The following is a 27957-nucleotide window of genomic DNA, read 5'->3' on the forward strand; positions in this document are numbered from 1 at the left end:
AAAGCAAGAAACAATCACAGAAGCAATTGTAAAGTGGGATGAAGGAAGCTTGCAGCTCAAACATGCATTTGAACACAGGTGATGTTAAAACTGTGCTCTGGTTATGTGTTCAAAGATGGTGTTTTCTCAGGAATTCTACCTGGGCTCAGCATCCACATGCAATACCTAAAAAGCCAAATTGTGGTTACTTTTCCCCCAGCGGAGGATTGTTGCCTGCTGTCATCTTGCAGTACCCATCATCTCCTTCAGCTCTCCTCGTTCAGCTACAACCTCAATTTCCAAAACTGCTGCTGCAAAAGAAAGCACTCACACAGCCCCCAGATTCCCAGCACTTCCACCCCACAGCTGGCTTTTATGTTTACTAGGGGAGAAGCCCAGCTCGCGCTGTAGGGCAAACTGTAGGGCCTTTGCATTGCTTCCATTTTGTGTGAGGGAAGGGGCCATTTTGTGGGCTCCTCAGGGGAGAAATAAACGGGAACACGAGGGCTCCAAATTCTGAGTGCGACGGCACGCGGCCGGGTTCAAGGCACAGCGAGGCTCTCAGGGCTTCCCAGGCACTCACGCCCTCAGCCTTCGCTTGGAGCTCAGCGAGGCGGAGCTGCAGGCCGGACTCGGGCGAGCTGAGCCCGCCGGGCCTGCAGAGGGCTCCCGCGGCCGCGCTGCTGGAGCAGGAGGCGGGCAGCGGACTGCGGCACCGGGCTGGGGAACGGCCTCCATCCGGCCCGCGGTGCGCCCCGGGCGGGCAGGGCAGCGCGGACAGCGCGGTGCGTCCCGCGGCCTAGAGTGGCCTGCAGCCATGGGGAAGAAGGGGAAGAGGGAGAAGAAAGGGAAAGGGGCCGAGAAGACGGCAGCGAAGATGGAGAGGAAGGTGTCCCGCAGGGCCAGGAAGGAGGAGGTGAGGGGAGGCGACGGAGAGCTCCAGGAGAGCACGTGTTCTTCCGTATCCCCCGTGCTTTTCTTCTGGCCTTAATTAACAGCAAACGAAGGCCGGTCCCGCAGAGTTGATGCATGCGTTTGGGACCTTTCCCTGGTTGCAGCGTGCTGCTGCCAGCCGTGTGTGCGGCTCCAGGAAGGGGAAGCGTGAGCAGGGAGAGCTGCTGCCACCGTGCATCTGCTGGGAGGGAGGATATAAACGGGGTGTTTGTGAGGGTGAATCGTGACAGGACAAGGGAATGGTTTTAAACTGAGACACGGGAGGTTTAGGTTGGGTATTAGGAGGAAGTTTTTCAGCCAGAGGGTGGTGAGGCACTGGAACAGGTTGCCCATGGAGGCTGTGGATGCCCCAGCCCTGCAGGCATTCAAGGCCAGGCTGGATGTGGCTCTGGGCAGCCTGGGCTGCTGGTTGGTGACCTGCACACAGCAGGGGTTGGAACTGGATGAGCACTGTGGTCCTTTTCGACCCAGGCCATTCTGCGATCCTATAAAGTGTTGGCTGATGGAGGCAGTGAGTGTGGGGCTGCAGGAGGCACTGTGCAGCCTGGTATGTGTGCTCTGTGGAGGCAGACAGTAATTGACAGAACTTTGAGGGGGATAAAATCAGGTGCAGGTTTCCCTCCCGTTCAGTTTAGGTAGGACTCCATTGCAGGCAAAGGTCTGGTTGGGGCATAGTGTGTACCTGGTTATAACTGGGGCTTATGTGATCTCTGTTTCCTTATTGGTTTGTGCACTCTTTCTCCTGCAGGGGTTGCAGGTGTGCACTGAACAACACACTGTGTGCCATACTGTTAGGCCTTTTGTGAGCAAACTTGTCATGGTTTTACTGGGGGGAACAAGTTTTAGAACATGTGGAAGTGCTCAGCATCCATCTCTTGTAGGTGGTATCTAAGCAGATGTTTTTTTAACGTTTCTTTTAAAATGGGGAAATTCTGATTCTGAATGCTGGTTTCATGTGGTGTGCAGGTGGTTCTGTGCAGGTCGAGGAACTCAGGTCTGTGTTTCTATTTTCAGGAGGACCTTGAAGCACTGATAGCTGAGTTTCAGACTTTAGATGCTAAAAAGACCCAAGTAATTGAGACGTCCTGCCCACCTCCCTCACCCAGGTAAGAGATTGTGCAAGGCTTTGGCTGTCACTTACACAGCTGCTGATGAGATTTATTTATACCAAGTTATTTCCTGAGAGTGGAAGGCATAATAACTGGCTTGACTGATATCTGGAGTTAGAAAATACCTGATACATTGAATCCCTGGGTTAAAAAAAGAACCAAAAACATTATTTTTTTTCCCCTTGAAATACCCCTTTTTATCATCCCACCAGCACAACTGTGAAGGGAAAGATTGGTTAAATTAAAGAGCTTATTAAAAAAAAGAAAGTTAAGAGGAACCTTTGAACTTGGATGAGGAATCTGAAACAATCTGAAAGGTCTTGAGTCAAAAGGATGTGTCATGAGTCCAAGACATTTGGGGTCTACCTGCTGCTATGTTCTGTGCATTTCTTGACTGTGGCTTCTTAAAATCCCTTCTGTGTGATATGTTCTTCCTCTGTTTGGAGGGACAGGTCAGTGTACTACTGTTAATGTCACCAGGGTGCTGCAGTGGTCAGTTTGTGCCCCTCCAGCAGCGCTAGGAATCTGTTTCCACATGATGCAGAGCACCTTGGTGGTATGTAGCTGAGTTGTGAATGTTGATGAGTGCAGAAGAATGACACAGATAAGTTGATATGAGGCAGCCTAGTTCTACCAATAGCTGTGTGCTCTCATAAAACTAATTTCTGTTCTTGACACATCAGCATTAAAATTCAAGAGCTCACGTCAGAAGGCATGTTAAATGACAGTGTAACGTGTGTTCCTAAAATAGGAGAAGGTTTCAGACGGTGTCACATTAATCTTGCTGGAAGTTTTTCAGAAGTTAATTTCTTTGGGGAGCTTTTCACCCTGGGGTGAATATCAGAGCCTGGTAATTTGGCAGCTGATGGAGAGACCTTTGTGGCTAGAGGTCAAAATGGCCTGGCTTAGTTAAAGGCTACCAGCCTCAGTGTCTGAAGTCTTCTAACATCTGCTGTTTTGGTCATCCCTCTCTTGTTTGCAGGCTGAATGGCTCCCTGTCTGCCCACCCTGAGAAAGATGAATTGATCCTTTTTGGAGGTGAATATTTCAATGGCCAAAAAGTAATGTATACTTCCATTTTTTTCTTCTTTATTCTGCCCTTCCCCTGCCTTAATGCTGTAATTTGCACGAGTCTCATTTGAAGTGAAGATTCAAAGCAGCAGTCATAAAATATGCATTTGTCCCCGAATGAGAGCAAAATAGCCTTTTAATTCTGCCACGATACTGTCTTATGCCTGATCGGTTGGCAGGAAGGAGACATGCTAGAACCCATTAAGAAGTCAGAGTGATTGTCTCAGCATCAATATTTCAGGGCTTCATAATTTCTCCAGACTTAATAGTAGCCATCTCTGCCCCTCATTTTTGATAACTGTTGAAGAATCTCTATTTTCCAACTTTCAAAACGAGATGTTTCTGCAGTTTTGCAGCTGGCAAGTCATTGCCTGCCTTGGAGATGCATACAGTAGCAAATAAGTGGGCACTCTTTACTGAATTTCTGCAAGTTGCAAGTGTTTACAGGGCTGCTGGAGTCAAATTGGGCATTCCAGCCTTGAGAAGTTGTGTGTACCGTAGCTTGAGTGCTCAAGCCCAACAATGATATTTAATCTGAGGATCATCCCGTGTGATGTGCTAAACTAATTCTGCTTGTTTCACTACCTGATGTTATTCCTGTCTCCGCAGTTGAGCAGCATTTTGGGCAGCATTAATCTGTACATCTGTGTTAAGCTCCAGCTTAAGTGCTGAAATCTCAAGCTGTCACAGGGTTAAACAAGAGTTTGGGAGAGAACAGCTGAGTTGAGAGGCTCACACTGAAATAACTGTTGACTACCAGTCTAGTGGGAGAGGTTCTTTTTCTCCTTCCCTGTGTGATGGAGGCTGGTGAGCTGTTGCTTTGCAAGGCTGTCGCTTTTCAAGGCCAGGTTGGCTGTGGCTTTGAGTAACCTGATTTAGTGGAAGGCATCCCTGCCCAGGAGGTGAGGGGTTGGTCTTTAAGTTCCCTTCAACCCCAACCATTCTGTGACTCCAAAGGGAAAGCTGGTACCGTGCACCTTTAACACCAAACTCACAGCTAACCCTGAGTGGTGCTTGTGCTTGGGTAGACTAATCCTGTCTTGTGGAGAGCTGTGTTGATGTGTATCTTTCTTTTCCTCTATAACAGACGTACCTGTACAACGACCTGTATCTTTACAACATCCGGAAAAACAGCTGGACTAAAGTAGAGATTCCCAACCCACCCCCAAGGCGCTGTGCTCACCAGGTGAGGTGCAGGGTGCCAAAGAAGCAGCTGGAATTCTTCTGATGCTGTGCTAAAAATGAATGGGAGTTGACTTTTTTTTTTTTCCCCCAAGAGTTTCTGGCTTCTCTGCATTTTCATTGTAATGGGCTGCCAATGGTGTCACCTTTCTTCTTGTGCTAATGGGGGTCTGCAGAAGCCTGTAAAAGGTGGTGGTGCTCTTTGATCCCTGAGTGATGTCTGGAAATGCTACAGGGGAAGTGAAATATTGGAGGTGTATCTGTTATGTCAGCAGGACTCATGGGGAAGCTGTTTTTGTCTAGATGGACTAGTCATCTTGAGGCATTATGTGGGAACCAGCTCAACCATTCCAGGCTTGTTCTGGATTTTCATTAGAATGTGACCAGATATCTCTGGGTGCCTGGGTTGCTGTGTGTGATCAGTGGCCGCAGGCCTTCCTCTATGGGTGTTACAGATCCCACTGCTCCAACAACAACTCATCCCTGCAAGATACCCTTGCTAGCATGTAGGATTGTCCCAACTGTGCAGCCAGATGCGCTTTGTGTGCCCTGCCTTTGGCTTGGGATTTCATTTATTGATTTATTTTCCTTGGTAGATGGACTGTTTTTCTTCAGCATCAGCAAAGATAGCAAAGTTGTGTGAACTTTCTCTGGGATATTTTGAAACTCCCTGTAGTGGCAGTGCTAAGTCACAGCTTGAAGCAGTGATTGAGCACCTGGTAGGATGGCAGGGCCAACCGAGGGGAGCTCAGGTGCGTGCAATGTACCTGAGTGACTGGAAGGGGGTGGAGACATGATTTACCCCTTCCCAGCCCTCATGTAAGGGTTGGCAGTGGAGACAGGGGTATCTCTTGTTGGAGATCTTTGCTTAACTGAGGCCTTCTGAAGGTAAGCAGCTCTTTTCCTTCATTTCTGCACCTGTGGCTGCTGTGTTTGGGCTCGCTCTCTTTTGCTGCAGCCAAAGACTTTGCCACCCTGCTATTATTATGATACTTTCCATCCCATTATAGCAGTACACTTCCCTAGGCTTTGTATCTGTTGTTAACATCACTGACTGGTCATAATATTGAAGGGTTTGTTTCTGTTTACTTTGTGTGAATGCCTGCACGCAGAAACTGGACCAGAGACTTGTATTTTTTGCAGGTCTTTTGCCCTCACCAGCTGTCTGATAGATTATCTTACCTATTGCAGCAAATGGCTGGGTGACTGCTGCATTTCAAAAGCTGCCATACAGGATGCGAATGTTATTTTCCTCCCTGTGGCCAAAGCCCTTTAGAGCTTCCTGGTAAGATCCAATGCTCTGGTTAGGTTCCTGTACCCTTGTTATGCTATTGCCTAAATGCCAGCCTTGCTCTGAGCTGTGTGTGTGCTATCTTGAATTGAAAAGCTTTGACTTGTAGTGCTTAAAATTGATTGTTGTTTCAGAGGCCAAATTCCATAAGGAGGCCAGCAATTCAAATACTCCTTCCATTGAGGTGATAAGGAGGTTGCTTTCTGGCTGTGGAGTTGAGGTGCTTGTTTGTGTGTTGGCAGCCAGCAGGTGGCTGTCTAACAGCTCAGTCTGAACTGAGCAAGCAGGCTGGATTATAGAGAAATGAGGAACATGCCAGGGGAGCCGTGCCTTAACAACAAGTTTTCTGTCCTATAATTAATCACAGTCACACAGGAGGCAGTTCAGCCTCGTTAGCTGAATGGCTTGTTGTCTTCCCTGTGACTTTATTTTTAACACATTTTCCGTGTTAGCTTAGAGGTGAATAGAAGTTTGTCTGTGGGTTGGTATGGGCGTGCTTTCCTTCTTGTCATCTGTAGTCTCTGATGTACGGCCGTCTGACTTATGCTGGCTTCACCACATCAGTTCAGTAGAACTGGAGTGAGAAAAGCCATGGATGGCTGTTGTCAGCTTTATCTGAGGAAAGGTTTTGTCTGTGAGATGAGCTTGAAGCTTGAGCTTGAGCTCTTCACAAAGTTGCATGCAAGCGTGGGCAGGCTGTTGTCTGTCCCTTCACTTAAACTTGTAATCACTTGATGCCCATGGAGAAATGGGGTGATTTTTGATTTTATTTTTGTTCCTTTTGTTTGGGTAACCTGATGTTCCCACACTTCCTGCTTATACACACACCCAATATTTTCTGATGTATGTAATCACTGCGTGCATGGGCTGGTTTGGGTCAGAGTGCTGTCGTGTTTGGTGCTGGAAGTCTTTGCTGTTTGCTGGGAAAAACAGGCAGGTAGTGAAGCCCTTCTGAAGAGACTGTTAACTCAGTGTTTATCTGTGACAGGTATCTTGGGGGGAACAAAAGATGTGAAAGATTTTTTGTTTTGTAGTGTAACCACCCCAATAGCCAAGGAATAAAGCTGTATGTTCACTTGGTTTCATTTTTGGGATTCCTATCTTTTGCTGCTTGGTCCTGGTGTTCTTCATTCCTTGCCTCTTAACAGTCTCTTGTGTTACAGCAGGGCGTTTCAATGCTGCTCCATGCAGAAACAGTGAAACAAATTCTTTAATGCTCTCTTTTCTGCTACTTGCTTTAAGACAGTAACAATTCTCTCTTGTTCAAATACTGCACACTTCCTTCTGTTGGTGATTGTTTCTTTTCTTTGTTTTTGTTTCTTTTTTTTCTCATCACATAGAGCAGTAATGCTCTTTTCAGGTCATGGAAATCTTCAGGTTTGGACTTGCACTCAGCTCATTGGTTTACTTTGCTGTAGGGAAGGTGTGCTACACAGCAACCAGCTTAGGTTTAAAATTCCCCTTCATTCATTCAGCCCCACAGAGCTTCTTTTCCAAGCAGTGCAGCAGCAGCTGCTGCAATTTGTCTGCTTTGTGGTATTTGGAGGCAGCTGCACATCTGACTGATAAAGTTCTCCTTTTTCTGGCTTTTGCGCTCTTGTTTGATCCTGTTCTTTCCTCTGGCAGGCAGCAGTGGTTCCCACAGCCGGTGGGCAGCTCTGGGTGTTTGGTGGAGAGTTTGCATCTCCCAGTGGGGAACAGTTTTACCATTACAAGGATCTCTGGGTCCTGCATTTGGCCACCAAGACCTGGGAGCAGATCAAGTAAGTGGTGCGTTCTCAAGTCAGTAACAATAACCTCATGAGGATCTGTGTGACCATGGTCTGAACTCGGATCCTGGTGTGGTGCTGTGATTTCCCAGCTGTCTGCCCATCTCTCCTTTGGGTATGAAGATGCCCATGTAGAAATAGTGGAGACAGACTTCAGAAAAAAGAGGAAGCAAGAGATGTGTCCAAGACCATCGAGGTCAAAGCTATTTTGTAGAATGCATGGCTATTAGAGAAGGGGTATTGGGTTTTAGTAACTGAAGAAACGAGCATGCTGAACGCTACTGTGTCCTCCCAGCCAAGGCAGATGTAGGTATCCAACTTCAAAACACTACTTGTTGCTCCATTTGTGTTCCATCTGATCCTGGTATCATGGCTATGCTGTACAAAAGATCTCATTCACTTTTACCATTGCTTGAGAAGGCAGTTGGTATCTATCCACAGAAACGACTTCTCTCCTGATAACTGGCATTTGCTGCTGCCTTAAGATTCCTTGGAATAAACAGGCCAGGAATTCTGATCTATCAAGGTAAGTAGGTGCCAAAAACCATGGAAGCTTTTGACTGGAGTAAAGGCACCTAAAAATATTCTGTGGGTCTGGCCTGAAGTCTTCTACTAATGTTTGGTGTCTGAGTTTTTTCTGCTCATCTTCATATTTGCATTAGGGAAGGAGAAAGTCTGGTGGGTCAGCTGGTAAACTGAGAGGTAGGAGATGTGGCTTCGGTTCTAACCGTGGCACAGGCTTTCTTTTGTACTTCAGGATTGTCTTGACCACAGCATTTAGCCAGAATACAGCCTTGGCTGTGTTGAAACTCTTCCACAGCTGACTCTTGAGGTGCTACTGGGAAAAGCATCAGCTTTTGAACGCTTGCTCATCTACTTTTTATCTGTCGAGCTCCTGAGCAGGAACTCTGTGTCCTTTCTTCAGGTGGGAAAGCCCTAAGTGTGCCCAGGCTAATCAATTTTTTGCCCTGCTTACAAAGTGCAGGTGCCTGTTGTTGGTGTCTGTCCTTTCTTGTGCGGTGATTGAGAGGCTGGTTTAGGGCTGAGCTGTGCAGAGATGGATACCTTGGCACATGCCTCAGGCCACACAGTGACTCACTGTGCCTGTCTGCCTTTTTTTTCCCCCTTTTGCAAAATGGGAGCACTGATGTTGCCTGGTGAGAGGGAATTTGGAGGTTTAGTTTTGTTAATATAGCACTGAAAGGACTCTGGCATGGGTGTAGTGGGTCATACTGAGCCAAAGAGCAAATAGTCCCGATGAGTCCAGAATGCACTGGGTAAAAAGGATGCTTCAAGGCACAGGATCCTGGCAGTCATCAGCCCTGCAAGAGTCCAGAGATGGTCCTTTTGAGTACTTCTGGGAGGCTGGGGGGAGAGCTGCTCAGTTCCTCAGTGACTGGTTCCTATCTGTCAGTGTGATCCTTGGCTCCAGACCTGGCAGCCTTAGTCTAATAGCAGCTGCAACTGTTACAAGGAACTGAGTTTACTCTAGTGAGCCCTGCTTGTCTTTTAGCAGTGTGGAGGAGGGGGTGAGGGAATCTCTGCAAAATGATAGAGGGCTCTTTAAGAGGTGCAAGGATTAAAAAGACCTGTCACTGTGCAGGCAGATCTGCCTATTGTTGTTAGGCAGAAGCTGACGTAATGGCTGTGACTGTACCCCTCCCAGCTCCCCCAAAATAACTTCTGAATCCCTTGTTCCATCTCAGCCACGTAAAGGGGGTTAGAACTCAAATGCATTACATCCCTTCTAGTTTCATGAGAGCAGGCGGGGGAGAGGAAGTGATGATACCCATGGAGGCTCTGCTGAGAGAAAGGGTTGACATTTCAACCAAACTCTTGGTTGGAAAATATCCTCACCAGAGAGCAATGTTAATACCCAGCTGCAGGGAGAGCGAGGGCGGGAGATGGCTTTTTGTGAGCCATCAGAGAACCCAGATGAGGCTTCGTTAGTTCCACCAGTGATGGTGCAGATTGTTCTCTTGTGGGTTTGCAGATGTGTTGCTGCGAGCTGATTTAGGGTTTTCCACTCCCAAAACAAATGCTGCAATGTTGAACCTGCTTGGGAAGAGGAAATCTGGTCGTTAGAAGGCTTTACTCATCCTGCATCTTATCCCTCATGGTATGGGGGTGCTGAATCTTACTGGTACCACAAGGTTGCCTGCTCCCACTCTGCAGCTGAGCATGATGTTTGCATGTGCTGCAGTGTGCAGGGCAGCATCAGCAGTCCCAGGCCCCAGGTGGATTAAGCCATGGTGAGGGAACTTGTTGGAAGCCTGTGATGGGTTAATGTGGTTAGTGAGGAGGGAGAAATTGATCAGATGAGCTCTTGCTTTCAGGATAAGCAGAAGCACATTCCCAGTGCTTTGCTTTTCCAGCTGTCTGAAGCTGCTCAGCACCCCTGGGTTATCCCATGTCACTTCAGCAGCCATGACACAGTAGAAGGATGCATGGGGAGGCTGTGATGCTCTGTTGTTCTCTTCATAGCTAAATGGGTAAACGTTTCCAAAGTTTGCTCTGGGGAGGCTGTCGTTCCTCTTTCTCTACGCCATGCAGGATCAACTCCGTTTGAGTTTTGTGAGGTATTTGGGTGCACATCTGTCTTTTTGCCTTGCTGTATTTTGTAAACACCTATGCCCTGGTCCCAGTGTTCAAATAAAACAAAGTGCATCTTCTCATCCTTGGGCAGAGCTCCAAGAGCTACATTAATTAGGTGTCTGGAGTAGGAGGCTGTGAGGAGATGTCTTGGTTTTAATGCTAACTTGGCTGAGTGTGAAAATCAGGTTTCTGCTGCCTCTTTGTGTTTCCATATGGCATCACGATGACAGCCTGCTTGGAAGGGGAAGAAGAAAAGAAAGGACAGTGATGACTGTTGAGTTTTATGAGGGATGTTTTTGTACTTCTTTATGATTGTCACACATGCTGCATTGTGCTTCCTTCAGCAATTTGTTTTTATCATCAGGGACTCCACTGCTGCCTCATACAGTTCCATACAAGCTTCTCATGTCTGTCTGGAACCAAATGCTACGTTTGGACTGGGGATGAGTGATGATAGTGGGTAGCTTGAAGGGTTACTGGTGTTGGGAAGGTAAATGTTTGGGAAGATGGAATGGGTGAGGCAACTTGTGTAGCCTTGTTGGCATAGAACAGGCTACCAAGTAGCAGGCAAAGCACTAATTACATGAGTCCAGTGTGGTAACAGCTACCTGAGTAAACCCTGTTGATAAACATTTGGGAGACAGAGTGTTATTGAGTAGACTGGGTTGGGTCTGGGAGATGTCACTTTAGTGCAGAAAAAGCAGTAATTTTGTTACTCTAATAAGAAATGCTTGGATGAGAGAGACAAGGTTTGCATCTCCATTCCACCTGGGATGGATCACGGCTTCATGTGAGTTGGAATGAGTTTGTAGAGTGGAATTAGTAGATTAAATGGCTAAAATGACCCTACTCTGACCTGAACTTGCAGTTCTAAGAAGTCTGGCTATTCCAGCCTCACAGCTTAGATTTCAGACAGCTGTGTTGTCCTTTCTGGCCTGCAGATTCTGTGAGAGACCATCTTGGTGCCATAAGAAGCTTGACTGTAAAATGCTTTGAAGAGAATCCCTTGAATAACGTACCCTGTGCTGTGTCTGCAAAGGCTCCTGGGGAAATTGATCTCCATTACTGCTTAATGCAGAGCCACAGCAATGACAGTCAGCTTGGCAGAGTTAAAAATTGACAGCAGCTCTATTTGGTTGCGTTTTGCCTGCACAGAGGTGGCTCAAATGCAACAAATCTCAGCTCGTTGGATGACGTGCCAGGAAGTGACTTGGACTTAGTGGGGCCACCTTATTATGTGTGCCATGTGTGAGGTTTCCCCAGTGTGTGAAGCGTTTGTTACTCTGCCTTGGAGCAAAGCAATATTTTAACCTAATTGCCTCGTTCCTTCCTAGAGAGAGCATTCCTCCTGTTCACCTCCGTGTGGCCCAGAATGCTCCCTCAAAGAGAAATGGGGGTGTCACAATCAGGGCTGTACTTGGGAGCTGGCAGATCCCTCTGTGCAGTTCTCCACCTTGCTTCTGAACCTATGTAACTCCCTTCCCTTTAATGCTGGGATGCTAATGATGCTTCACAGTTTTGTGAGACGTGGGGCTATAAATACTTCAGGGCAATGCTTCACAAGTGTATGTTGAGTGCTGTTTATGGGGAGAACTGGAGCAGTGGCTGCAGAGCAGGATGCCTTTCAGTGTAGGTTTGTTTCTGACCGATGGCTCTTGTTCGTGTGCTCTCTGTCGCCAGAAAGATCAGGTCCTGCAGCACAGGGTAGAAAGGTGTTTTGGTGCTTAAGGAAGGGAGTTTTGGTGTGCTGTTGAGCAGACTTCCTTTGACAGACCAAAAGGGATCCTTCTGAGCTTCTTCTCTCCTAGAGGAAGATCCAGACGTGTGACTGTTGATTGACTTTGCAAAGGATTTGATCTGGGGGTTTTGTGCCTCGTAGCAATTTTGTATTCACTTGTGTACCTCTGAATTAATTACACAAGCACATGGGTGCTATATCTCTGTGTGCTGATGAACAGAACACTTGTCATTTGCATTTACAAGAGTAAGATGCAAAACCAAACACCTAAGTCCTGGATTTCAGCTGCTTTGTGTAGTGCAGAACAGTGTGTGTTATCCTGGAGTGCCCCTTTGGTGGGATGTTGCATGCATCATCACTTTTTTTCATAATGAAAGGTTGCAGAGATTCTTCTGAACCTTCTCTGGGTGAAGGAAGGAATGAATGAAAGAGTAACTCACTCATGCAGTCTGTATGCAGCATGGAAGTCATTAATTCTCAAAACTGGAGCTGAATTCAGATCTGCTATATTACTCTAAGTCCCAGAGTAACTCCACAAGCAACAGCAAATTCCTTATGGAGCAGTTGAGATCAGACTCATGCTTCCATGTGTAGAGCCAGTTCTTATCCAGACTTATCTGTTAATCTATTTTTAAAAAAAGAGTCTGGAGAATTTACAGCTCCCTCCCACATGTCTGCTTTCTGGTGTCAACCCCACAAAGTAGTGTATTAATCATAACGTCTGTGAAACCATTTCCAGAATGTTTATTTTGGACCACGAGCAGCAATGCAGGTAAAAGGAGACAGTCTGCATCTGGGAAGCAAGGCTCTGGGCTAGCAGCAAATGCCTTCTGGAGCTGCTGCTACTCCTGCTTGTCTCTGCTGTGCATTCTTATGGGCTGGGGAGCAAACCCTGGGTTATATGAATTGCTCCCTGCAAAAATACCTTCTAAGGGCACTTACTGCATGCTTAAGAGGGCATCTCTTTCCATCAAAGGCTATGAAGTGCCCATTGCAGCTGATTCCTGGATGGTGAGTAATGCTTAAGTTGATAAAGCTGAGATGACACAACAGGGCGCAGCATGAAGCCTCCTGCAGCTGTGTTTTAGCATCATCTCTTGTAGCTTGCATCCATATTCTAGAGAAAAGGGGAGAACAGCCTTGTAATTGGGAGCAATTGATGGTGGTGTGGTGGGACTCCTCTGAACTCAGATCAGGCCCTGTTTGGGATGGTGGTGGTTGTGACTTGGAGTTAATTGTACACTTGTGGGAGCGTGTTTATTAAAGCACACGCATCAGTGAATAAATGTCTTACCACTCAGAATTGGTTTTTGACTTGGAGATGTGTTTGAGAAGCAAGGCAGAAAGTATTCCCTGAGAACAAGACCTTATTGTTAACGTTGACATCTAATTCCTTCTTTTTTATTAAAAAAAAAAAAAAAAAAGATTTTTAAAAGATGCCATCCCCTGGAGTAATGACATAAAAGTTTTGTTATGAAAGATTTCAGCCACATCCGAAATCGTTGTTAATATGAAAAGTGATGTTCTGCTGGGTGGTACTTAAAAATCCAGTAAGTGCCTAGAAAATTCTACTGTCTGTCCTCATAAGAAATCCAAGAAATCAATGTTCATTCAGGCTTACCCAAACACTGCTGTTCTGCTTGGGGTTCTTCATTATGGCTGGTGTGATTGTTATTTCTGATGGTGAGGCCCCTCATTTTCTCTCTCTGCAGAAATCTATCGCTGCTCTTTGCAGCTACCCACTGCCACATGTAGCACAGAAGTGGGGTTGTGGGTTTAGATTTTGCTGTTTTTTCTCAGTGGTGAGCAGGTTTCTCATTGATTTAAGCCCTGATTCTGCAGCCTGTACCTCCTTGAGAAGCCTTACTGAGTTCAGTGCACTGTGGGAGACTCCTTAGCAAGACTGAAAACGTGAAAGATTAGTCCAAGGGGCAGAGAACGTGCAAAGCTCTTGTTTTCTCTGTGGTTTGCCCTGAACTAGCTTTTGGTTTGGGAGCTCTTCACGTTTTCTTTGTTCTCTCTCACATGAAGGCGTGACTGCAGGTGATGAAGAAGGAAAGTGCATCTTCATTGCCTCTCAGCAACGTTGTTGCCAGCGGCCTGGCTTTGCCCAAAGCTTTAGGATGTGACAGATGGGGCGTTGTTGCTTGTTCTTGGAAATGGAAGTGGCACATCTCACTGAAAGGCCATGTGGGCTTGAAAAGAGCAGAGCAGTGATGTGTAGCTGCTCGTTTAATAAGTAAGATGATAATGATGACTTGTTTTGCCACTGTGCCTTCTGTTCTTGAGGAAACCTGAGTAATTTATCAAGTTTGGTGGTGTGGCCTAGCTGCAGGTTGTTGGGTGGGGATAGAGTGGATGGGGTGATTTCCTATGATAGTGAAGGAGGGTAGATATCAGAGCCAGTTCCTGGCTTCTATCTGCTACTTAGGGTAAACATCTCTGTCTGGAGTGCTTTTCTTGAAATTGTGGGAGTGAACTGCTATTCATTAAACTCTCCTGAAGAATTACCTCCTGAGTCATAGCAGAAAAGACTTCAAGACTCGGGTGCTGTTAGACTGTATGGTTTATCACTAGGAATAAAACTGTTATTGCAAAATGCCTGTGGTGCAAATATCAAGCATTACAATACCAAGCGTTACAGGAAGAACACATGTACTGTTCTGGAAGAAAACATCTACGTTAAGGTGACAAAGTTCCCTATGATTTCCCATGCCTGTACCAGAAGCTAAGCTCAGCCAGTGCAGCTGCCTTATGACTTCAATAAAAATGGGCTGACCCACTGGTAGGATGGGAAGCTTGCTGATGAGTGAAATTTCTTTGTCTTTCAGAGCATCAGGAGGTCCCTCAGGAAGAAGTGGGCATCGAATGGTTGCTTGCAAAAGACAACTGATGGTCTTTGGAGGTTTCCATGAGAGCACGAGGTGGGTTATTGCAGGATAGCTGGTGGTGTTGGATCCTGTGTAACTGAGACAACGTGATTTCACCAGCAACTGCAAGCTGGGCTATAAGGCAAGGATTTTATGTAGTGGTACTGTGAACAAATCATATAATTCTATGTTAGAAAGATAAGTGATCTTGATGATTTTTTTTCCAAGTCTTAACTGTTTGAGAAATAGTTTTGCCACTTACATAATACTGAAGTAGCTCCTCATCCTCATAGCTGAAGCTCAGTACATCGGTTTTGGATTCTGCCTCTCATCAAAGAGGCTTCTCTTCCTAGAAACATCTTCCCCAGCAGGCTCTCCTATGCCACATGAGGTCACAGCTTCTCTGTGATGAGGGCTGAAGAGAGCTGAGCTACATAATTTCTCAGAGGTGCTAAGCTGCATGACTGCAGTCCCCAGGAGCACAGCACAGTTTGCAAAGCCTACCCTACACTTGGCTAACTGTTTGGCAGTTTCACTGGTGCAGAGCACTTTCTATAGCAGTGAGTTGGCTACCAGGAGGAGAGTGTGTGTATATATGTGTATGTATGCATTTTTCATTCCCACCCTCTAGACAGACGTTGCACTAATATGTTTTGATCGTTTGTGTTTTGGTTGAAGTCACCTTGGATTGTGTTTCTTGGAAAGAGTTGGTGAAAGCTTTGTTATAATAGGGAATGAGGTGGGAATAAAACAAAAAGAACCAAAGAGGTCGTGCATATAGGAGCTTCATTAAATGCATAATTGTTGCTCTGAAGTAGTAACCTTCAACTGAACAAATCTCTACATTGCTAAGGCTACAGAGGGAGGAAAAATCAGAGATATGGGGAGTTGAATAAGGTACTGCACCTCTTCAGAGGTTCATGGTGCTCCTGCTGAAGTGGTGTTTTGTTCTGTCCTAAATGATGACTGTGACCAAAACCTGTCATGTTCCAATTTGCTCTCCTTAGAGATTACATCTATTACAACGATGTGTATGCATTCAATTTGGACTCCTTCACGTGGAGCAAGCTGGCTCCATCAGGAATTGGGCCTGCTCCAAGGTCAGGATGTCAAATGGCTACCACACCTGAGGGCAGCATAGTCATCTATGGAGGCTACTCGAAACAGGTAGGAGAGACTGTGATAAGCCACTGCAACATTTCCCAAATGCTAAACGAAATAGTCAAGGGAAAAACTAAAGGGCTAAAATGGAAGTTAAATTTAATATTCAAATTACGTAAATAGCACCTTAGTGATTACCTTGACCTGTGTTGGTTGCAGGGTCCTGTGACTTGTCTGCTTGGAGGAGGCAATGGGAGAGCAGAATTCAAATGTGTAATCTGCCACTTCCCTCTGCTCTGTTTCACAAGTGCAGATCTGGTGATCTCATCGTGTAACTGCCTGCTGCTCTGATATTGCTGCATGCCAGGCAGCTGTCAGATGTCCAAAAAAACACTAGCAATGGGAGTGCATGTCAGCCTGTGGTTGTGCTTGGAGTGACTGTGCAATTGTGTCCTTGTGTTGTTCATACATGGGATGGTTCAGGCTGCTGGGAGCCAGTATTGTTACCAAATCAATCTTCTTGTCTTCTGACTTTTTCCCCTTGTTCATGTGGTTGTGTCCTGATCAAGGGTCTGATTTCTGGTAAAACTAATGCTCTGTTTTCCCTGCTAATCTAATCCAGCGTAGGGAGGTGATGTTACAAAGGAAAGAATAAGCAACTGGGAGAAGTGACATTTCTGATAACAGTTGTCATTGCTGCCAACTTCAGGCATTCTCAGCACTCAACCATGTTCCAGCACTTGTGGCTTAAAAGCAGCAGTTACCAGGAGCCTTGTATTTACTTGCATCAGGGAAAGGGTTAAGGCAGCTGTGCTTGTTAGCAGACTCAATAAACCAATGAAGACTTTTGATGAGTACCAGGCTTCCTCTGCTTTGCTTCTTGCTATGTTAATCGTGGTAATTCATACTGGATAGGCCTTTAGACCGTATGTCCTTATTGACCAAGTATCCCCGTCTCCATGCTGGGTGGGAGGAAGTAAATATTTCATTGAGCAAAAGGCTCCTGCAAAAAAAGCTTTTAATGTTGTGAATGTAGACTGAAGACCCAGATCCTGCTGCTGCTGTCTCAGTGGAAAGGCATTGCTTCCAGGGGGAGGAGGGCACATTGTTCTTGTGATGTGAATAAACGAACAAAGAAGAAAAGCATGGAAAGAGGAGAGAAAGTAGTCTGTATATTTAGAAGCATTTGTGCCTCCTCACGGCCTGCGCTTAGGGCTCTAACTCCTCAGATGTGCACTTGATTAAATAGCAGTAGCAGTACAGAGGCATTTTCTGCCCAAAAGGGCTTTGTCTGCTTCCTGTTCCACCACTCCTGAGTGGGAGAAGCCTGCACGCTTTACTAGGTTTGGCTCTCTTAGGGCTACTGAAAGTAACTGGGTTTCAAGTGCGTGTGGAGTCCCTTGGAAATATAAAAGTTGACACGTTTTTGCAGTTAGGTCTATTCTGCTTTATGAGGATAGGCTTTGTTGCACTGCTCTGGGTTGTTTTGAGCTAATAAAAATGAAGTAGAAGGGATAGAGGAATGCAAAGCTGCCGTCAGCCTTCTGCTGTGATAAATGAGCACTCAGCCTTTATGCAGAGTACTGAGCAAGAATAAGAGCTGGATGCAGTTCCTCTTTGGCTTGGCAAACAGCTCTTAGATTAAAACAAGCACTCTTGTTATTAATCTACTTCCTTTGTAGCACAGAGAGCTGAGTCTGCTGCTCTGACGTGCTGTTCCTGTCATAGGCTTTGCTTGCCTTCTGCAGCACAGGTGAACTTTTGGGCAGGGAGGATGAAGCCGAGCTACAAACTGAGCAAAGCACCAGGCAGTTTTCTTCTTCTTGGGATGCAAAGGCACCAGACTTCAGCATCATCCTGAAAATTTAGTTCAAGATTAAACACTTCTGGAATAAACACAGTTGATGTTTGGCTATCTTATTCTCTGTATGTCTTTGCTTATAACTGATAATGGAGCTGAATCTCTCTGGATTTTCTTTGATGTGGAGAAAATGTTTGGCTTGTGTCCTCCCCACGGAGTCACTGGCAGGGATACTCTGGGGAGGAGTAAGAAGTGGAAGATGGAAGAAACAACCCTTAATTGGAAGTAGGCAGGTAGAGAAGACCTGTCCTTTGTCTCTGGTTAGAAGCAGATACTACATTCAGGAGTGTTCTGAAGATGATTTTGGGCTTCATGTGTGGATATGAAATCAGACAGGTGTCCAAATAAAGAGCCGTTTGCCAAGTCCTGTAGACTCTTCTAATTTCCTTTCTAACAAAAAGCAGGATTGATTTTCATGCGTGCTGTAGAAAAGTGCAGTTTCGCTTCCTACAACTGCTGCTAAGCTTGTGTGTGCTTTGGAGAGAAGGGAAGAAGTCAGGACTGCTCCTGTGTTGGAGTACCAGGGCAGGATAGGCTGCCAGGTTGCTGGAGAAGAGTTACAGTGTGGTAGGGCTGCTTCCCTGCAGTGGGCAGTTCTGATGCGTTGGATCCTGTACAGCCCTGAGCCCTTGTAAATCTGCTTTGAGGTGTTATGTGGTGAGAAATACGCATGTTGTCAAAACAAAAAGGCCTGTAAGCCCAGGAGATTCATAGTAATGGGTGGAATTGTAGGCATTTGTGTACCAAGCTGGCTGTCAGGGCTTTATGAAGCATGAGCAACGTTGTCAGCTTGCAGCCATGGGTGTTTCCGTGCTCAGTCTGCCCATCCTCAGCCTCCAGCAGAGAGGTTTGCTTGGTACTTTGGTTTGCTTGATATGCATGCCGAGCTGAGCACGGAGGGTCAGTTTTCAGTGATGTTTGTCAGTCCAGGCTGTGTTGCTGAATTCCCTTGGTGTCACTTGGCTAAGAGTCTCTTTCATGGCTGGGGAAAAAAGCAGGAAAGATAAATGGCTTGTCTGAGGCATTCCAGTACTTGTGGATAGAGCCAGGGCTGTTACCTTGGGACCCAGGCATGCATTTGCCACTAGATTTTGCTGTTCTAGGATGTTAAGTTCAGGCAGTGAGCATCCAGGATGCAAACAGAGAAGATGGAAAACTTGAGCTTTACAACCCCAAGTGTGCAAATTGAACAAGAGCACGCTTGAAAATACATGATCCTTAGCACGTTGGTGTCCTTATGTTCTTCTGCTTTATCTTCAACCCAGAAATGATAAAAGGCAACTACTGTGGTTCCTTACAGGAGAGGTTGTTGTAGGTTTTTGTCATCGCTCCCTAAATACGCCTCAGAAGCCTGTGAGACACTCAGACTTGCTTTCCTGCTGATCTCAAAGATGTCTTCACCCGTTTTGCTTGCTTGGAATGGGGCTTGCTGCAGCAAGCTGCATTTTTGGCTGTATGAAGCAATGAGACCTCTCTATTGCTAGGCAACGTGAGCACACTGTGCCTGGCTGGCACAGCGAATGCAGCCAGGATGTGTTGGAGGCTAACACTGCTCTACCTTGAGGGTGGAAGCAGTCCACGAGCCATGGGAGCTCTGGCACTATCTGTGTGCAGGGCTTTTGGATGCCAAAGTAAGCTAAGGAGTATTTTTTTTTTTTTTCTTTTAATATTTTTTTCCCTCCTTTTAGCAGTGAGCTCTGCTTGTAGTGGATTCCGCTGGGAGATTGCTTGTGGGAGGGCTGAAGGCTGGTCTTGTGGGAAAGCTTCCCTCTGCAGTTCTGCTTGCTAAGGGCCTTCTGTCAGTTGGCTGTATTTTGCCACTGTTGGTCTCTTTTATTAGCTGTGTTTAGCAGGTTATATGCACTCTCTATGCTTCAGTTGCCTTGCTCTTTGAAGGGCTATAACCATGCTTCTTGCTGCCTGTTGCTGGAGGTAGAGGATATCCAAGGCTTGAAAGCAACCACCTGGGACTCGAGAGCAAGAGGGACAGTGAGGGGACAGGAGGCTCCTGTGGCTGATGGAGCAATTTCCTCAGGGCAGATGAGTGTCCTGGGCTGGGGGAGCTGGCCTCTCTAGTATCAGTGTGCTGCTTGCTACTGAAGTGCCTGCTTTTGAGCCAGTGCGAGTGGGGAAAACAAGCATCTCTGACAACAAATAACTAACTCTCACTCCAGCTCATTGGGCTTTCTTAGCCTGAGAAGCTTTGTCATATTGTACACGTAATGTTTACTACAAGGAGCCTGTGTAGTTTTCAGAAGAAAAATAAAGCAGTTATTCTGCCCAGCCTGCACGATGGTGAAGCCAACTGCTCTCTCAGTATATGTTGTTTCCCTTCTTTCCATGCAGACAGTGCTCATCTCACTGTGCTTGACAGCTGTGCTTCTGCACCTTTCAGCCTGTGTGTCCCCTACGCATAAGAATGTGGTGTGCCTAGCACTTAAGTACAAACTGCAGCCTACCTGGGATTGGAAACAAAATAAACCCCCTTTCCATTCTCATTATCAGATATTCACTTTTGCAGCCGCTGCTCTGTGTTCAAGCCCTGTGCCCATCTCTCTCCCCATTCCTCTCCTCTGTCCATCCATCCCTGACAGCTCTTTGCTTAGTTGCAGCTTGGAGGGTGTTTGAAGCAAGGGAGAGACTAAAAAGGCTGCTGTAGCTCAGCCATCCATAGCTTGCAGCTTGCTGGAGAGTTCTGCTGCTTTAGACTTCTGTGACAGAGACAGCAAAGTGTGACATGGCTGCAGAATGTTATTTGCTCTGTGCAGTGACTCATAGCCCTTTAAACTTGAGAGCCGCTGCTGTATGTCCCACAATATGTGCTCTTCCAGTACCATGGAACTGCTGTACTCAGTACTTAGAGCTCTGTTCCTAGAAGGCATTTCTTGCCCTGGCAACCTGTTCTGCTCAAAGTGGGCAGCTCCCAGCCCCTCCAGCTGTGAGCTCCTATAGCTATGTGTCAGAACTACTGACCAATGCAAAAACTTGACTTGCTTTTTTTCCCCGTGTGCTAGAGAACTGGCAGTGGCAGAAGAAGCTGTTTCTGTGCCTGTTCTTCTTCAGAAGATAGGCCTATCACTGCTGCTTGTTCCTGCAGGCTTTCTGTCCCAGTATGCCTGATGTTCTGCTGCTCAAGAACAGGGGGTAGAATAGTGGGGTTGCTGACTTCATTAAGGTTGTGCAGAAGAGGATACCTCCAGCTTCAACAGCCTGTCTGGGAGAGAGTGTCTTCCAGAGTGCTGCTTGGAATGCCTAGATGCAAGTGAAGAGCAAGAACACACAAGATCTACAGCCCCAGACTAACATTTCCTAGGGCAGACCCTGGTCTCTGAGTTGACTGAAGCTTCCTTTTCCTTTTTGCTGCTCTTTGAACAGCATTCTGCTGTTTCTTCTAGCACTTTATTGTCAGTTTTCCCTGGAGCTTCTCAACATCATCCAAGTTCAAGTCTTGTTGTGCAATGCCTCAAACGTGCTTTATTCCCCTTCCTTCTCTGCCTTTCTAAGAATCGAGTACCATTCCTGAGAACTGAGTGCTGAGCCATGCAATAGCAAAACCTACTAAGCTCAAGGCACAGGGTTGAGTATGGATATGGAGCAAGAAGATGACACTGTGGCATGCACCCAAGCACTGGGCTCAACCCTGCCAGCTCTTGCTGGGATCTGCTGCCTGGAGCAATGCCGTTGCCCCCAGGAGGAAGGGAATTACAAGGAAGCCAGAGCATCTTCTTGGAGGATGGGTGGATTGTGGACATTACTAAAAGACCTCCTGTGGTGGTGTTGCATAGTGCTGCTTTCAAATACTGCGTGTTGCTGTGAGTACAGGGGCTTACAGCAAAAGGAGAAAGGGAAACTTGCATTTAAAAATAATGCATTTAATTCCTTCAGCTGAGACCTGCTGCTGCTTTTGCTGCTGTCTCGCAGTTGCCTGTAGCAGGGGGTTAAAGTGAGGCTTCTGTTTCTATCTGGGAGGGAAAACTGATTCTTAAGACTCTGTGGTGCCTCAAATGCTACTAATGACACCTGCAGCCAGGCTGTGGGGCAGAGAGGACTCTGCTTCTGTTGCGTTGGGGTGGATGTTGGGGGTGGCAAGGATTGAGAGTCTGTGCTAGAGGCAGATCTGTACTTAAACTTGTGCTGTGCAGATGATACAGCATAGTTGGAGTGCTCAGCATTTAAGGACAGCATCCCAGAGGGCCTTGCCAGCACTGTTGGAAGTTACTGTGTGCCACTTTGGTGAGCGGGTATCTGCTCTCTTTTACAGCTAGAGGAGCAGAGGCACAGATGTTAAATTGCTCCCTCGAGAGAACCTGATGCTGTCTGTGGCACAGTAAAAGGCAGAATCTCGGCTCTCCTGTTTCCTTGGTGCTGCCCATCCTTCCTTTCTTGTCAAATGATCAGTTTTAATCCCTTGTGCCAATTTATTTCTCCTCTGTAGTGCCCGGATCTCTGCCCTTGCATTGATTGCGTCCTGCAGTCTTCAGGAGCCCACCAGTCCCACGATCTGTGCTGCAGCCTGGAGAGCAGAGGGAGGCTCTGGTTGTTGCAGGCAGAAGTTGCTTGTGCTTTATTACACCTCTCCCACTGCTCACTTGTAGGATGGGACTGAGTGAGGCGTGCTTGAGAATCACAAGACACCAGCCTCCATTTGTCCCTTCTGGCTGCCTCCATTCCCTCTGGATTTGCTGTTTGCTGTAGAAAATGGCCCTGGTTTCAGCACTGCAGTTGTGAAGTGCCTGGTGGTTTCTCCTTGCCCCTATCACAGTGTTTGCTTTTTCAGCTTGATAATGTACAGATTTAGGCTGTGATTAGGCTTATCTGTGGTGTTGAGAGTTCAGAATGGCATGTTTTGGTGTGAGTGACTTCCTTGGCCTTGAAGAGTTGGGCCTCCTGCGTTTTGGCCATTGAAAGTGTTTCACCAAGCATCCCTGTCTTTCCTTTCTTTGCAGAGAGTTAAGAAAGATGTTGACAAAGGCACCCTGCATACAGATATGTTCCTGCTGAAGACTGGAGGCTCAGGCAAAGAGGAAGGTAAGCCACTGCTGCAGCTAGGGGGCTGTGCTGGAAGCAGTGCTGCAAGGCTGTGAATCCTCTCTCTTCCTTTGAATAAGAAACCAAGAAAAAATCCAAGCTCAGAACAAAATTTCCCTTTTAATGATGAGCACTGTGCCCCAGCTTTTGCTTTGGGGCTAAACACAGCAGATAAGTCGATTTAAATATTTCTTCTTTCCCAGGAGTAGTTAAGTGCATTTGTATACTGTGACTCTAGCTTGAAAAGAAAGGAGCTAGAGTGAAGGAATGGCAGCTGCTGAGAGATAGGAGAGAAGTTGTGTCCTACTTTTTCACTTGAGAATTGGAGAAAGAGGATGTTCTATCATGTGTACAGGCAACATTCCTGCTGCTGTGTTGTGTAGGAGAAAATGGGAACACAGTCTATAGGGCACTCACCTTTTCTTTTTCTCCCTGTCCATTTAAGGCCTGGAGAGATGAGGCCACATCATCTCTGCTAACCAAAGCTTGGTGGTTCTCTGAAGGGTGTTGGGAGTCGTGGTTCCCATCTCAGGTGACTTGATTACAGAGCTGATGTCAGTAGCTCTGTGAAGCAGGCAAAGAACTGGAGCTATGTGAGAAACTTCATAGAGAACTGACAGAGCTAATGGAGGAAGGCTGGGAGGAGCTTTCTGCTGGAGAATCAGCATTATTTACATTGATGTTTTCCAGTTGGCCTTGGAATAGTCTGAGTTGGACTGGAGGGTCTCCAGGCACCTTGCATAACTGTGAGAAGTTCTGACCTGCGCAAGCAGTTCCATAAGAATTACCAGAAAAGATGTTAGGGATTTTTTGGGGGGTTTGTATGTAGGAGGAAATTAAAACAACGTTTTGAAATTGCTGTTCCCTGGAACATTCTGATCATTGCTCTTCTGTTTCACAACAGAAAATTGTTGGGATTTCAGAACTTCCCACACTGGAAATTCCTGTTTTCAAGAAGCTGTTTTTAGTAGTGGTGGGTCATCTATAAACTATTAGGAGAGAAGGTGGGGGTGTGATCTCATGAGATCATTCAGTGCAGGGATATTACCAGGAATGGGTTTTGATTGACTGGTTTTTGTTGGTTTTTTTTCCCCATCTATCTGTGAATACACTCAGAAATAGGGATTCCATCACTTTCCTTAGGAGAGAGAGTTTTGTCCTTGGCTTAAGGAGCAGGATAATCTTCCTTGAGCAGATTTTCCAAGATGTTGAAGTAGTGACAGATTTCTTTAAACCCAGCCATCTTAAAGTGGGATTTGGGGAGGAAGGTTGGTCAGGTATTGTCTGGATTGCAGACCCTGCTTGCATGATGTCGTATTTATAACTTATCTTCTTGAATTTGTGGCTCCTTCAGAAACACAGTGCCTAGCCAGTGCACATGCTTCTGCCAGCCTGCATGTTAGGGATTTGCTCTAAATCCATAGGAAAGGAAAGGAAGGGAGTGAAAGCAGAGGGCTTGGAGCACAAGCTGTCTCCCTCTCCTGGGTATTTTATTATTATTATGTTTGTTTTTTTTTAAAACATTTGGGGCTCCTTAAAATAAACTGGCTGTTCTTGGGGTTAAGGCAGCAGTGCAAAATGACAGAGAAGATACTGAAATAGGAAATTCATGTGGAGAGAATTGACACCGTATTGAAACTGTGGGGTAACCAGAGCACCTTCCCTTGGTGTCCTGGGCTACAATCAATCCTGGTTTGAACTCCAGCTTCCTGTAAAGGTTGTGTACCTTTCATGAGGCCCCTTGCTCCAGAAAGCACACCCTGCAGACAGCTTTCTTCATTTACTTTTGTTGGAAACACAGCTGCTTTCTAAGGGTAGAAGGAAGTGTGTGGATTGCTTGGGTGATTGAAGTGGAAATGCGAGTGGTTCTGATTTACATGATTGCTGAACACGAGCAGTGCAGTTTTGAGCACGTCTAAAATGGGTTGTTGTGATGCTTGAAAAGATTGCTGGAGAACTGAAGGGTCTTGGAAGATGTAAAAATCATCAGGATTCTCTTTTGCTGATAATTCTGTCTGTTTTTATCCATTACCAGATAAGTGGGGATGGACTCGACTCAACCCATCTGGTGTGAAACCCACTCCCAGGTCTGGCTTCTCCGTGGCAATTGGTCCCAATAATCGTTCCCTTCTGTTTGGAGGTGTGCACGATGAAGAAGAGGAAGAGAGCATTGAAGGGGACTTCTTCAATGATATTTATTTCTATGATATTGGGAAAAACCGTTGGTTTCCTGGACAGCTAAAGGTCTTGTTTAAGAACTACACAATTGTCTTCACTTCATTCTCCTTGATCTCCTTTGTCTCAACCTTTTCTGGCCTCATTTTGACAGTGTGGGCAAAGCCTCTATGTCAAGGCTGAGCCACCAGGTCTGTTTGCTGCTTTCATCTGTGTTTGATTGGCTGTGGAGATGGGAAAAGCTGTCAGGATGATGTTGGGGATGTGCAGCTTAGCAGGTTTTTATTTCCACACTGAATTCTATGACATTATGCTGCCCTTTTCCTTCCTCTCCACGTAGCCCCTTGTATTTTCCATACCCTGCTTTCACTGTGTGATGCAGAGTGTCACCTGGGGAGAGAGGAAACTTCTGAGCCCCAATGGCTGCATATGCACTAAGGAAGAGCGGGTCAGGAAGCAGTCCTCTTCCTTTGAGAGTCAGTCTGCATGTGCCCTCTTGTTGTGTAATGCAAAATGAAGCAAAGCAGCATGAAAACAATTCTGGTGTTTTACTGGAGGCTGGCTCCAGTCTAAGTCTGATGTGAGCTAGTTCAGTAAAAGCTATTGTGAAAAGATTTTGTGTTGCATTGGGGTAAAATAGCCTCCCTCTTTTCTCTGTTGTCAATGACCTGGCAGAAGGGATGAAGTATTGACCCTTGGCTCATGAGAAATTCAGAAATGCGGCCCTCAGATCTTTGGCTTTGTTTGAACCACTCTCAAGGAGGAAGCAAGGTGCAAATGACCTTCTTTCTTTTCATCCCTACTGTTTCTTGCTGCGTCCTCAAAAAAGAGATGTCAATCACATAATAAGAGGCAAACATCCTCTCAGGTGTTTGCTTCTACCTTCCTAGCTGTCTGTTTCCTATCCTTTTTACACAATGCTTTGAAGACCTGGAGTGCTTCCTGATAATGCACTGTAATTTAGCACCCAGCAATTGTTTTGATTTCACAAAATGATGGGTTATTTACTTTTGCTCCTGTCAGAGACCAGTGGACTGTGTGTGTGTGTGTGTGTGTACCTGCAAGATACAGAACAAGAGAGCTGTCTTCCCTCTCCCCAGCAGTTCTGCCATTAATAGATGTGGCCACTCCATGCTGTAGGTTCTCCAGAGGTTTCACTGCTGCCTGTTTTATGGCTGGTAGAAGTTCATGCTTAGTAGGAGGTTGTAGCTATCATCCAAGACTTACAATTCTAGTGAAAAATAATTGAATTCTCCCCATTCCCTCACAGCAGCATCTGTAATATTGTATTAACTGCTCTGTGCTATTAGCTACACATAGTCTGCCTCTGCTCCTTGTTCTTATTAACAGGGATCGAAGTCAGAGAAGAGGAAGCGAAGACGTGGCAGACGAGCTGAGACAGACGGTGGAGATGATGAGGTAGAGAAGCAAACCCTGCAAGGCCCGGTGGAAATAGTTAAAGAGGTGGTGGCAGAAGATGGAACTGTCATGACGATCAAGCAGGTGATCTGTGGGCCTGCAGATGAGAAGGAGAGGTCTGAATCGGAGGAGGAGGAAGGCGCAGCCTTGGGCCCGCAAGTGGAACCGTGCCCACGTTCAAATGCCATGCTGGCAGTGAAGCATGGGGTTCTGTATGTGTATGGAGGGATGTTTGAGGTGGGCGATCGCCAGTTCACCCTCAGTGACCTCTACAGCATCGACCTGCACAAGATGGAAGAGTGGAAAGTGCTGGTGGAGATGGACCCGAGTAAGCTCTGGCAGCAGGGGGGCTGTGTGACTCTATTGCAATAAAGGCTGGGATGTTGTTTCCAGCAGTGCTCTATTTTATTCCTGGAAGGAAATAGCTTGAAAGTATGTGATATGCAGTGTCTTGTAGTTTCTACCACCACAAAAGCCTGTGGTCTTGTCACAAAAGCTCTTGTCCAGAGCTTTGTAATGGCTGTAGAGTATGAACTCTGGTCTGTCTGCTTCAAAAATCAAGGCATGTAAACCGAGCATCTTTGTTCACTGATGGCTGGTTCTAACCTTAGCTCTGCTGTGCAATCTCATGGGCTGCATGTGTGCAATGGATAAAGGGCAGAAAGGAAGGAGTTTTACTGGTAATTTTGGAGCTGGGAGGAGATTTGACTCTTACCAGCTTGTCTTCCACAGCTGTTCTGTGCTGTTCACTTCTTCCTGTCCGTGTTAGATCTCTCCCTACTGTCCCCGACTTATTTCTTCTTTCTCACCTAAGAAACACAAGAATGGCTGGAGGAGTCAGAGTCAGATGAAGAGGAGGAGGATATGGAAGGTGCAGAAGGAGGAGAAGAAGAAGAAGAGAGCTCTGAAGAGGATAGTGAGGATGAAGAAGGTAACAAGAAGAATGTTTCCTTCATATTAACATAAAATACAGCACTCACTGGTGTCACTGACCTCACTGGCATTCAGGTCAGTTTTTCAGCAAAAGCAAGGTTTTCATAGTGCATGCTTCTTAAGGAGTAAAGGAGAAATTGCTTTGGCTCCTGATAGGTTTTTAGGCTATTGCATTTAAACACAAGCTGAAGCACAGCCATGGCTGAGTTGACACATGGGAGAGCAGATTGCCTTCATTAGCTGTATGTGACCTCTCTTTCTCTCTTCCTCCCGTTGTGTACCAGGAGAGGAGCAACACCCATCTGTTCAGCCTGATGAGAAGCATGCAGACTATCTGTCCAGGACGGAGCAGTACTGGATCAAAGTAGCCCGCAGCAACATGGGCCCGGATGCCAAGGAGAAGAAGGTGGTGAAAGTGGCTCACGCCATGGCAAAGACATTCTATGAAGATTCAACCTAGGGCTGTTCTGCGAGTGCAGAAACGTGCTGGGAGCAGTGGTTAGCCCTGCTGAAATCAGCCTAATGTGCCAGGCGGTCAGTGTGTGCCCAGAAGGCTTCCTGGCACTCCAACCCTTGCATACTCCATATGAGTGCCTCTGGACTGACTAATCTCAATATGCCTGCTGGATTAATGCTCGGAATATACTGTTATTCCCCTGGCTGGTTGTGGGAGGGACTTGGAGAACAGGATTACTGCCCAAGCTCTGGTTCTTCTGAGAATGGAGCATACAAGACCATCATCATTTTGTTCAGAAGTTATTTTGAGTTTGTGAAGGCAAACTGCATATCTCACAATGGTTCTCTAGTCCCAAATTCCTTATCCTAACTGGGGCCAGAACTTGTCTCCAAGGGTTTCTACAATAAACTTACTTGGTTACATGA

General features: G+C 46.3%; 1 protein-coding gene across 7 annotated transcripts; it reads left to right on the forward strand.

Annotated features, from left to right (window-relative positions):
* The first annotated feature begins 659 nt into the window (after positions 1-659).
* On the forward strand, positions 660-27957 carry KLHDC4 (kelch domain containing 4). 7 transcript variants are annotated; one of them, XM_048959062.1, is made up of 12 exons: positions 660-895; positions 1948-2039; positions 3025-3103; positions 4201-4299; positions 7213-7349; positions 14520-14612; positions 15566-15725; positions 22467-22548; positions 24584-24792; positions 26074-26470; positions 26957-27073; positions 27360-27957. In XM_048959062.1, exons 1-12 carry the CDS (start codon positions 797-799, stop codon positions 27533-27535), a joined length of 1740 nt encoding a protein of 579 aa, XP_048815019.1. In that variant the 5' UTR covers positions 660-796; the 3' UTR covers positions 27536-27957. The 7 variants fall into 7 exon arrangements, with proteins under 7 accessions (XP_048815019.1, XP_048815020.1, XP_048815025.1 ...); XM_048959063.1 differs by having other exon boundaries at positions 745-764; XM_048959064.1 differs by lacking the exon at positions 660-895 and adding an exon at positions 5439-5580 and having other exon boundaries at positions 1992-2039; positions 3025-3080.

This window comes from Lagopus muta, chromosome 12, assembly GCF_023343835.1.
Source record: "Lagopus muta isolate bLagMut1 chromosome 12, bLagMut1 primary, whole genome shotgun sequence".
In the NCBI taxonomy this organism is placed as follows: domain Eukaryota; kingdom Metazoa; phylum Chordata; class Aves; order Galliformes; family Phasianidae; genus Lagopus; species Lagopus muta.

Coding starts and splice junctions, on each gene's coding strand:
- KLHDC4 (XM_048959062.1), top strand. CDS start 797: ATGGGGAAGAAGGGGAAGAGGGAGAAGAAAGGGAAAGGGGCCGAGAAG. Junction 7,350..14,519: donor AAGACCTGGGAGCAGATCAA/GTAAGTGGTGCG, acceptor TTTGTCTTTCAG/AGCATCAGGAGGTCCCTCAG. Junction 26,471..26,956: donor GCTGGTGGAGATGGACCCGA/GTAAGCTCTGGC, acceptor TTCTCACCTAAG/AAACACAAGAATGGCTGGAG.